Source organism: Heptranchias perlo, chromosome 13 (genome assembly GCF_035084215.1).
Source record: "Heptranchias perlo isolate sHepPer1 chromosome 13, sHepPer1.hap1, whole genome shotgun sequence".
Taxonomy (NCBI): domain Eukaryota; kingdom Metazoa; phylum Chordata; class Chondrichthyes; order Hexanchiformes; family Hexanchidae; genus Heptranchias; species Heptranchias perlo.
Window position 1 is genome coordinate 50941226 of NC_090337.1, and position 12286 is coordinate 50953511.

Genomic DNA, 12286 nt, shown 5'->3' on the forward strand with positions numbered 1-12286 from the left:
CAATCCAGTGAACCTTTGTTGCACCGCCTCCAAGGTAAGTATATCCTTCCTGAAAATAAGGATATCTCCCAGCCCTGCTAAATCCTCTGAAGTTAAATCATTGGGAGCCAAATTTAGCTCAGTAGTCGTAATTTTAGCATATATTATGCTTGCTATGCATCATGATCAGAAATCCCAAAAGTTAATACATTTGTGAAAAAAGATCTTCAAGCTAGGCGCCACAAGAAGTAGGCAAATACCCTGCCGTACAAGCATACACCAAAAATATGTTGAAGTAGTATTGGGCCCTTTCTCGGACATGACGATTGGAGCTTTTGGAAACTTGGAGAATGTGAATCCTGATGTCATCAGGTGTCTGTACTCTCGTTCCAATGGCTTCTGAGAGATTTTTTTCTCTTTTCCAACTGCCTCATTTATTAGGTAGAGAGGATTTGACCAGGTCTGATTATATTCCAGTTAGCCCGTTCTTTACATTTTTTGTGCATCTGTCTCAAGCGGTTGAGATGTTTATGGGTTAGGATCAGTAGTTCATTTCCTATATTCAAACTCAAGATTTTGCTCACTCTGTTATTGTGGAGGGAAGGGGGAGAAGTTGCTATGCCTTCAGGAGAGAGGTGACCTGGCTTTTTAAAAAAAACTCCTGGAAGATATTAAGAATAGTTAGCATCCCTACATCTGGCATATAGGGCTTCAGGCATCTTGTAGCTCTTGCACTGATTGGGAGAGAACTGGATTTCCTTCTGATGTTGTGCACAATGCATGCTATCCTTTTTTAGTGCTTGCTGCTATGAGCACTGAATTGTTTTTGGAATCTGGTCCACTTCCAGAATGATTGGATAACACTAAACTTAAAGTGCTCTGTGAAGAATTGTTTTAATTGGGTATATACTGGCCTGAATTATGTGACCCACAAGAAGATTGCCTCCTGGCAGCGATTTCATTTTTGTGGCCTGATTTACATCCCTCTTTCCACCCCCGCCGATCTCCCTGGAGTTAGAAAAACGACAGATGTTCTGTACAGGCAAGGAAACTTCAAGGTTCAGTTGGATGCCCACAAGTGTTTTCATAACTTCAGTGTGTCTGATTGAATGTTAATCTGTTTTCAAATCAACTGCTAGATGAATAACCAGGTTAAACCTTACTGCAATCATGTACCCATGCAATAGAACTTTTTTCATAGATTTTTAAGGGCAATGAAGTTAAAGATAAGGTGAAATTTAAGTAAATTCAGGCCAAGTTTGTTGTATTGAAGGTATGACTTGAATTAATGAAGAAGGAAAATAATGTGGACAATAGTTATTGCTTTGTTTCTTTAATAACTATATAACAGGAAAAATGAATACACTGGACAGTCAAGCTTCATTGCTAAGTAGATTTAAGTCCACAGTACACACTTAGCCATATTTCAGTATTAAATGGTTTGTGATAGGACTATAAGTGTTAGAATTGGTACAGTAAGCAGTTCTGGTACTGCAAGAGTTCGGGATGTGTGTGTTTTTGGGGTGGGGAGAGGATGGCCCATGTTTTGCTTACTCTTCTTTCCCAAATCTAGGAATATTTTGTACAGTTACTGGAATCAGAAAGTACTATTACTTCCAGTTTTGATCACAGAATTCTCCAAATCAAATTTTAAGCTGGTGCTTTGGCTTTTGAAGTTATTTTGTTGCTTTCTTTGACTCTCCCCTCCCATTTTTTACTCTCATTTTATATATCTTATTTTTAGGGTGACTTGGATCAGGAAAGACTGAAGACGCAGCAGGAACTGGCTACTTTGAATTTGTATCAGATGCAGCAGATACAGTATCAGCAGTTTCTGCAGGCTCAGCTTATGACCAGGTAGTTCCTAGAATAATAGATTACAAAGGCATGTGCATTCCTGAACTGCTTGAAGCTGATATGGGAATACTAAAAACAGTGAAGCATTGCATAGAACTATTACAGGAGTGCTTTTTAACTTTTGCTGGGGGATGTATTATGATACGACATGCCTGAATGCCACACTTAAATCCATAGGTATGTCTTCCATGCTCCCATGTTCATCAGTTTTCAAAAATTCAACAAGTTTTGTATGTCTGCCTGTCTTACCTGTCCAGATTAATACTAATGCAGACATTACCTCCTGTTTAATTTTATCCAATTGAAGTTTGAATGTGGCATGAATGACATAAGAACATAAGAAATAGGAGCAGGAGTAGGCCAATCGGCCCCTCGAGCCTGCTCCGCCATTCAATAAGATCATGGCTGATCTGATCCTAACCTCAAATCTAAATTCATGTCCAATTTCCTGGCCGCTCCCCGTAACCCCTAATTCCCTTTACTTCTAGGAAACTGTCTATTTCTGTTTTAAATTTATTTAATGATGTAGCTTCCACAGCTTCCTGGGGCAGCAAATTCCACAGACCTACTACCCTCTGAGTGAAGAAGTTTCTCCTCATCTCAGTTTTGAAAGAGCAGCCCCTTATTCTAAGATTATGCCCCCTCGTTCTAGTTTCACCCATCCTTGGGAACATCCTTACCGCATCCACCCGATCACGCCCCTTCACAATCTTATATGTTTCAATAAGATCGCCTCTCATTCTTCTGAACTCCAATGAGTAGAGTCCCAATCTACTCAACCTCTCCTCATATGTCCGCCCCCTCATCCCTGGGATTAACCGAGTGAACCTTCTTTGTACTGCCTCGAGAGCAAGTATGTCTTTTCTTAAGTATGGACACCAAAACTGTATGCAGTATTCCAGGTGTGGTTTCACCAATACCTTATATAACTGCAGCAATACCTCCCTGTTTTTATATTCTATCCCCCTAGCAATAAAAGCCAACATTCCGTTGGCCTTCTTGATCACCTGCTGCACCTGCATACTAACTTTTTGATTTTCTTGCACTAGGACCCCCAGATCCCTTTGTACTGCAGTACTTTCCAGTTTCTTGCCATTAAGATAATAACTTGCTCTCTGATTTTTCCTGCCAAAGTGCATAACCTCACATTTTCCAATATTGTATTGCATCTGCTAAATCTCCGCCCACTCACCCAGCCTGTCTATATCCCCTTGTAGGTTTTTTATGTCCTCTTTACTCTCTACTTTCCCTCCCATCTTTGTATCATCTGCAAACTTTGATATGTTACGCTCGGTCCCTTCCTCCAAATCGTTAATATAGATTGTAAAGAGTTGGGGACCCAGCACCGACCCCTGCAGAGCACCACTGGCTACTGGCTGCCAGTCCGAGAATGAACCATTTATCCCAACTCTCTGCTTCCTGTTCGATAACCAATCCTCCACCCATGCCAGAATATTACCCCCAATCCAGTGATTCTTTATCTTGAGCAATAATCTTTTATGTGGCACCTTGTCGAATGCCTTCTGGAAGTCTAAATACACTACGTCCACTGGTTCCCCTTTATCCACCCTGTACGTTATGTCCTCAAAGAACTCAAGCAAACTTGTCAGACATGACTTCCCCTTCATAAAGCCATGCTGACTTTGTCCTATTAAATTATGTTTATCCAAATGTTCCGCTACTGTCTCCTTAATAATAGACTCCAAAATTTTACTCACCACAGATGTTAGGCTAACTGGTCTATAATTTCCATCCTTCTGCCTACTACCCTTTTTAAATAAGGGTGTTACATTAGCAGTTTTCCAATCTGCTGGGACCTTTGCCGAGTCCAGAGAATTTTGGAAAATTATCAAAGCATCCACAATCCCAACTGCCACTTCCCTCAAGACCCTAGGATGTAAGCCATCAGGTCCAGGGGATTTATCCGCCTGGAGTCCCATTAATTTACCGAGTACCAATTCCTTAGTGATTTTAATCGTATTTAGCTCCTCCCCCCCTAGAGCCCCCTGTTTGTCCAGTGTTGGGATATTCTTAGTGTCCTCTACCGTAAAGACTGAAACAAAATATTTGTTCAGCATTTTTGCCATCTCCATGTTTCCAACCATTAATTTCCCGGTCTCATCCTCTAAGGGACCTATGTTTGCCTTAGCCACCCTTTTTCTTTTTATGTAACTGTAGAAACTCTTGCTATCTGTTTTTATATTTTTTGCTAATTTATTTTCATAATCTATCTTCCCTTTCTTAATCAATCCTTTAGTTACTTTTTGCTGTCTTTTGAAGACTTCCCAATCTTCTATCCTCCCACTAAGTTTGACTACCTTATATGTCCTTGTTTTTAGTCTGATACTATCCTTAATTTCTTTACTTAGCCACGGATGGCTGTCATTTCTTTTACACCCTTATTTCCTCAGTGGAATCTATTTTTTTTGAAAGTTGTAAAATAACTCCTTAAATGAACACTACTGCTCATGTACCGTCTTACCCTTTAATCTATTTTCCCAGTCCACTTTAATCAATTCCGCTCTCATACCATCATAGTCTCCTTTAGTCAAGCTCAGTACGCTTGTTTGAGAACCAACCTTCTCACCCTCTAATTGGATATGGAATGTAACCATGTTATGGTCACTCATTCCAAGGGGATCCTTAACTAGGACATTATTAATTAACCCTGGCTCATTACACAGGACCAGGTCCAAGGTTGCTTGCCCCCTTGTAGGATCGGTTACATACTGCTCAAGAAATCCATCCCTAATACACTCAATAAACTCTTCCTCAAGGCTGCCCTGCCCAATTTGATTTGTCCAGTTAATATGATAGTTAAAATCCCCCATAATTATAGCTGTTCCCTTATTACATGCCCCGACTATTTCCTGATTAATACTTCTTCCAGCAGAGTTGCAACTATTAGGAGGCCTATATACTACGCCCACTAGTGTTTTTTTCCCCTTATTATTCCTTATCTCTACCCAAACTGTTTCATTATCCTGATCCTTTGTCCCAATATCATTTCTCTGTATTACAGTGATTCCTTCCTTTATTAACATAGCCACCCCACCTCCCCTTCCTTCCTGACATTGGAGGTTAAGTATTCTGTGTGGAACATTGTAGTTCCAGTCCTATTGGGTGTGTTTCAAAATAAATTGTCAACTGCAAAATGCAATTGGTCATGGTTGAGTAATGTAGTTTGTAATTGCTATGTAGAGTTTTGCTCAATTACCTCCAAAGATCAAGGAGAATTGTCAGAATTATAGCTCCTGGGGAGTTTTAGTTATAATTTAACTTTCACAGGAGATTAAATAAGTTACAGAAAGTTTGTGACAGATTGTACATGATCAATTGAAAATAGCTACCCTAATGTTGTACATCGTCTTGATTTTTTCATTCCAAGTTTCTTTCAACTAAGAAGGATGGAAAGTCATGTGGACTTCATAAATCCCAAACTTGGCAAGGATTTGAGAGAATTGACATTGGACAATTTCAAGGGGGGGGGGCGGGAAACATTTATGATGAATTGCATAGACAAATTGGTGAAAATGAACTGTGTATGCTAAACCTCATAGTCCATGATATTAAGAATAAGGGGAATAAAAGCTATGTAACTGTTTTCGTGGCACTTATGCTTGGTTATCACATCTAAACTTGTACTATTCAGAAACGCGATGAAATAAGGGGTTCTGAAATTTGTTTCTTCCAGTTCCAGTACTAAAATTGAATGTCATGAGAAATTATTTGATTTCTCAATTTTTTTTTTAACATTAAAAGTTTCTGTTGTTGGAAATGCTAGTCCATGTTTTCTTTTAAATAAAAATCTTATCAAAGCTTTTTTTTATAGGCAACAGTATGCACAAGCAATAGCGCACCATCAAAAGGCAGCTGTGGGAGCCATAACATCGCAGCAGCAGCAACAACAGCAGCAGCAGCAGCAACAATTGGCCGCCATTCTCGAGCAGTTCCAGGCCTTAAAATTAAGGTAACAATTTGTGGGATTTAATGTCGTTAAGGGAAGTGGGGAGCCCTTTCACACACAGTGAGCCCCTCTGGGGCGTCGATGAATTAGGGACAATGTCATTTTGGCCAATCACCTCCTTTTGTCAGGCTTCAATCATGACTAGGCCTCCATGATTGACAGTTATCTCACTTGGGAACAGGTGCAGTGGACGCATATGTTTTCCAGACACCATGGAATGTGGAAGGCCCCCCATTATCAGTGTTGCCATGATCTGTCTCTTTCTCGTGGCTTTGCGTGGCCTTACAATGGCTGCTTCAGTAGATTTTTAGCTATTTTATCTGATATCAGTTCTGTGGAATGTGATTCCAAGGTTTCCCATGGTACTTCCTTTCTCATCAGTCGTGTCTTGCAAACCAAAGAAACCTCTGGAAGCCTTACTGCATGTTGTTTTAAATTGGTTCTGTTCTTATGTTCCAAAGGGGTGACGTTAACTCTTTCCTCAATCCAGGCATATTGTCCAAAGGTCCAGGAGGTTTTAAATTCTCAATGCTCAAGGGGTTTTAACCTCTTTCCCTACAATAGCTCAACTGTTTTAATTTAATGTTTAATTTCTTTTCATATGATTTTCTTTTTATGCAACAATACGCTATACATAAAATCCAGCAAGATTCTTCCCTTTTCCAGTATGGGAACAGGGATTATCTTCTCCCTATGTGTCATAAGGAAAATGGCCTGTGAGCCCTGGATGCATGTTTGGAAAAGTTTATTTATTCTAAACAAGATATTTTTAGTCACTGAAGGAATATACAACTCTTTAAAGCTGGTGTGGAATTGCGTCATATTAATCCATTCAAGACCCTTATTTAAATGTATAGACTAAGTGCCAATGCTTTTCTGACTTAAAACAAAAATATTATCCGTATAGAGTAAAAATTGGTGCAACCATTGATGTTTGTTCAGTGATGACTTAATGTCTCGTCAGTTAAATCACTATGAATTTTGGATGGAACTGTCAACGACGTGTATCACAAGATATATGTTGATACTTTATTATGGGAAAGGATCCATTTTAAAAAAAATAGAAGCATGCAAAACTGTCTTGTGGAATGATTTTTAATACAGTATCTAATATTGCCAAAGTTCAACATTTATTTCAAAAGTAGTAAAAATAAACTTTTTATCTACACTCAGATCTTCAGAGCAAAGTCTGATGCCCCCAGTAACAAGATCCATGACTGTGCCTGACAATAGCTCAATATGGGAATTGCAAGCTGCATCATCTCAGCCCTCAGGTAAATATTATCAACATGTGTGCTGCCTTACAGCGCTTATGGAATAATCCGGCTTTTTCAGTGGTTGACCAGTAATTGAGACAGTTCAACCAAAGTGTGCATCTTGATTCTGATCTCTGGGACTGTTGTGTAAAATAAGAACATAAGAAATAGGAGCAGGAGTAGGCCAAACAGCCCCTCGAGCCTGCTTCGCCATTCAGTGATATCATGACTGATGATCAAACTCAACTCCACTTTCCTGCCCAATCCCCATATCCGTTGATCCCCCTAGAGTCCAAAAATATATCTATTTCAGCCTTGAATATACTCAACGACTGAACATCCACAGCCCTCTGGGCTAGAGAATTCCAAAAATATTTTAACTATAAGAGACTGTTACAAGCTATGAAAACCCATGGAGTGAAAGGAAAGTGAAAACTATGGTATTACTAGAATACACAGCTGTCAGATATGCATATAAATTTTTTTACACTACTTTGGAAAACTAACCAGCATAATTAATGAAATTTCTTTCCTAATTAAAAAGAGTTCTTATTCGTATCACAATCTGAGTGTTGTATCTAAACCATTGACATTGGATCCCTTTGATTACCAACTTGCAAACCCCTCCTATTTAATTTCATGTTTTGGATTTGTTGGCTACTATGGTACTGAAACTGATTGAGGTGAAAAGTCTTTCTCTTGAAAGATACATATAATGTTTTATCTCTGTGTCCCTCTTTTTTGTGTACTTAAGCCTTTACCATAAACTCTACCCTTGCTACTGACTCCATCCATCTCCAACTTTGACTATTCTAATGCTCTCCTGGCCGGCCTCTCCATTCTCCACCTCTATAAACTTCAGCTCATCCAAAATTCTGCTGCTCATGTTCTATTCCACACCAAGTTCTGCTTGCCCATCATCCTGTCCTCGCTGGCCTACATTGGCTCCCGGTCTCCACTTCCTCAAATTTAAAATTCTCATCCTTTATGTTTAAATCCATCCATGTGTCTCACTCCCCATCCCCAACACTGTTCTCTGACTCTAGTCTCTAATGCATTCCCCCCTCCCTTTGCCCACCATTGTTGGCCATGCCTTCCACCACCTAGACCTCATGCTCTGGAATTCTCTCCTTGAACTCCTCTGTCTCTCCTTCTTTAAGACTCTCTTTAAAATCCACCTCTTTGACCAAGCTTTTGGTCACTCCTCCTAATATCTGTTTCTTTGGTGTCTATTTTATTCCTTACACCTCAAGTGCCTTGGAATGTTTTCCTGCATTGAAGGAGCTGTATAAATGTTGAGTTATTAAGTTATAAAAACTCTTGTTTTGCAATAGTTGTTTTGAATCTGATATGTTTAGACCCCTACTGTACATTAGGGTTTTTCCAGGAATTTTGTTCAAATTTCAATGCTTGAGAGTTGTAATACAATCATTAAAAATAGGAGAGTTGTTTGGCCTTATTTATTGTCCTGATCGATTAGACTCCCTTAACAAGATAATCATTGACTTGTGGAATACGAGCCATGATCCAGATAATAGCAGAGGATAATCCCACACCTATCAAAAACCCCAAGGGCTTGTTTTAGAATGCTTCTGTCTATCTGTATGTGACTAGGAACAGATGGAGGGTGGTGGAGGAAGAGAGAAAGATAGCGACCAACTGCTAGAGGGTACATTGTTAGATTAAAACGCCAAACTTAGAGGCATTTAATGCGCGAGTTGACTAAAGCTGCAATGTACTGGCTCCTGGTGTCTCCAACCTCGGAGTAGAATCCTTCAGATGAATCTTGCCTATGTCAGAGCAGACTGTTTTCACAGGATTCCTTATGGCAATATCTTTATGGACCATCACCACAAGTTCTGGTTCAATCAGACACAATTTATCAATATCTGACATTAAAATAGACTAAATCAAAAGCAAAATACTGCAGATGCTGGAAATCTGAAATAAAAACAGAAAATGCTGGAAAAGCTCAGCAAATGAGGCAGCATCTGTGGAGGAAGAAAGAGTTAACGTCCTTCAACCTGAGACGTTAACTCTCTTTCTCCACAGATGCTGCCTCACTTGCTGAGCTTTTCCAGCATTTTCTGTTTTTATAACTAAAATAGACTAAATGGTCAGGAGCCAATCAGCATTCAGTGTCTTGTATTATATAACCCAATTCTTCAGCCTCTTTCAAGGAGTCGGTTATATTTCTGAAACTTTTGATGAGAGATTTGATGTGAGGACCTTTACCCGAGGAAAAATGAAATGGTGTCGTTTCTGAGGCTTCATATGACATATATGTAGACGACTATATCCAGTGCCACCTATATCTGCAACATCATGTCAACATTTCCATGACAATGCATGTTACCCCAGAACCTGTTGAACTTGGCTGTACTCCTATGGTGTGTGTGGAAGATGCATGTCACTTGGAGAATGAAAAAGACACTTGCGTGGAAGGCAGTCTGCCTTTTTAAAATGCGCATTTTCCCCACCTGTTCGTTACTCAGAGTTCCCCTCTCACAGGAAGGGAAAGTTAATTGTGGAAACTGCTTATGGCCACCAGTGCTGCTTTCTGATTTAACCAGCAGGTTTCTATGGGATTGGTTATTTTGGCTTTTCTTATCTATCAATACACTGTGGTGTTGAAAGAAAGGAATATATTTAAGTTGAAAATGTTTAGAGTTTATGTAGTTTATGTAGTTTAGAGAATTTGTTATTTTCATTTATATCTGCTCATTTTTTCTCTTAGGTTGGGATGGTGGTAGTGTGTGGGATTTGCCAGTAGATTCTCCAGCTCAGGGTGCCTCTGTTGATCAAATCCAGCAAATGGAGAGAGGAAAAGCTGCCAAGGTAAAAAAAAAAAAGAATTGCACAGAACCGTGCAAGTGGAAACATCATCTCTACATCTATCCTATCAAACCCTTTCATAATCTTAAAGACCTCTATCAGGTCATCCCTCAGTCATCTCTTTTCTAGAGAAAAGAGCCCCAGCCTGTTCAGCCTTTCCTGATAGGTATAACTTCTCAGTTCTGGTATCATCCTAGTAAATCTTTTTTACACCTCTCTATGCTTTTTATAAAAGTGCCTCTCTATGCTTTTTATAAAATGGAGACCAGAACTGTTCACAGTTTCCCCAAGTGTGATCTAACCAAGGTTCAATGTAAGTTTAACATAACTGCTCTGCTTTTCAGTTCAATCCATCTAGAAATGAACCCCAGTGCTTTGTTTGCCTTTTTATGGCCTTACTAACCTACGTCACTACTTTTAGTGATTTGTGCATCTGTACCCCCAGATCCCTCTGTTCCTCTACCCCATTTAGACTCTTATTTTCGTATGTGGCATCCTTTTCTTCCTACCAAAATGTACCACCTCACGCTTGAAATTCATTTGCCAATTTCACGCCCATTCTGCAAGTTTATTAATGTCTTCCTGTATTTTGTCACAGTCCTCCTCGGTATTGGTCTTAGCCCGCAATTTGGTGTTGTCTGCAAATTTTGAAATTGTACTCCTGATTCCCGAGTCCAAATTGTTTATGAAAATGGTGAACAACGGTGGTCCCAGCCCCAATCCTTGTGAAACACCACTTCCCACCCTTTACCAGTCTGAGTAACTACCTTTAACCCCTACTCTCTCTTTTGTAGCCAGCTTGCTATCCATTCTGCTACTTGTCCCCGACTCAACATGCTCTGACCTTATACATGAGTCTACTATGCGATACCTTATCGAAGGCCTTTTGAAAATCCAAATATATTAATCTACCCCATTACCCTTGTCTACCCTTTCTGTTACTTGAAAGAATTCAGTAAGATTGGTCACACATGACCTTCCCATTTGGAAAATCCTGGTTTCAAATATTGCTTAATAACAAGCTGACAGTATGGAATTCATTTTTTCTAACTGTAAAATCCACTTCCTAAGAAATGGGATCAAGCTGTAGCTTGGCAGGAACATAAACCTGGTGAAGCAGTCAGAAGAGCACCTTGCATCCTATTTTTTCTCTTAGGGAAAGAACTTGATTTGTGTATTTTATGATACAAAATTGCAGTAGTACTCAGTTGGCACAAAGATCCTTGAGACATGCTGCTCATTTTTAAGAACTCAATCTAAACTGTTCACTTGTTCAAATGGAAATTTGCATGCAGTTGAATTACATACAACAGTGCTGGATAATGTTTGAACTCCACTCCAGAGACTTGAGCACATAATCTAGATGAGCACTTCAGCACAGTACTGAGAGAGTGCTGTCTTTCAGATGAGATTTCAAACTAAGGCCCTGTCTGCCCTCTCTGGTGTGTGTAAAAGATCTGCTGGGGAGTTCTGTGTCCTGGACAACATTTAGCTCTCAACTAACACCACAAAATGAACTTGGCCTGGAATTTGTAGACTAATTGGAGATTGCTATGATTAGTCAACAATTCCATTCTCATTGTATCGTGTGACCATCAAAAAGATGGTGGAAGGCGAACTAGATGGATCTTGGTCTTTCTTCGTCTATCAATTCCTATGTTCCTAATTTCCTGGAGCATTTTGGCGTAACTACAGCTTAAGAGTGGCATAACGTCTTTTTTTTGCGAGGACATTTACGCCAGTTTTACACCAAAACATCGCTACGCAGGAATTTCCTCCTGTTTGTGTCACTTCTGAGATGCGCCTGACGAAACTTTTATATCGTTCCACCCCCATGCAAAAGACCAACTCATGAATTTCCTGCATTTACGCCAGTAATGCGCTGGCGTAGATTTTTGGCTCACAATTTAGGCACACTTTGGCTCAAAGTCAAGTGATATCGGCATAACTGACATTTCTGGAGTTTGACAGCGATTTTCTTCACTCTTTGATTTTCTTTCACATCTGTTTTTCTTACTGAGACCTGCACCGTACTTAACCAAAGTGCTGTCAGTCTCAGTGCACCCAAAAATTTTTGGATCTCAGGCCATTATCTGGTCATTTATGTCATTGCTGTTTATGGCACCTTGCTGTGCGCAAATTGGCTGCCACATTATAACAATGGCTACACTTCAAAAATATTTCAATAATTAATGAAAATAATTTGCTGTGAAATGCTTTGGGGCGACCAGAGGATATGAAAGGCCTTTATATAAATGCAAGTTCTTTTTCAACTGCTTTCTGCAATTGTGTACTGATGCTGTGCTAATCTCATTCAATCTGGTGAAAAGTTCAGTTTGTTTCATTCACTCACATTACTTTTCATGGGTGCATCAAGAAGCAGGTCATCAGA

General features: G+C 39.6%; 1 protein-coding gene across 1 annotated transcript in view; it reads left to right on the top strand.

Annotated features, from left to right (window-relative positions):
* Positions 1 to 12286, top strand: part of LOC137331586 (GRB10-interacting GYF protein 2-like) — a 156479-nt gene that overhangs the window by 91940 nt on the left and 52253 nt on the right. The window contains exons 16-19 of the mRNA XM_067995474.1: positions 1724 to 1836; positions 5669 to 5806; positions 6977 to 7077; positions 9797 to 9897. Of these exons, the coding sequence (XP_067851575.1) occupies positions 1724 to 1836; positions 5669 to 5806; positions 6977 to 7077; positions 9797 to 9897 (453 nt within the window). The remainder of the gene's footprint in view (positions 1 to 1723; positions 1837 to 5668; positions 5807 to 6976; positions 7078 to 9796; positions 9898 to 12286) is intronic.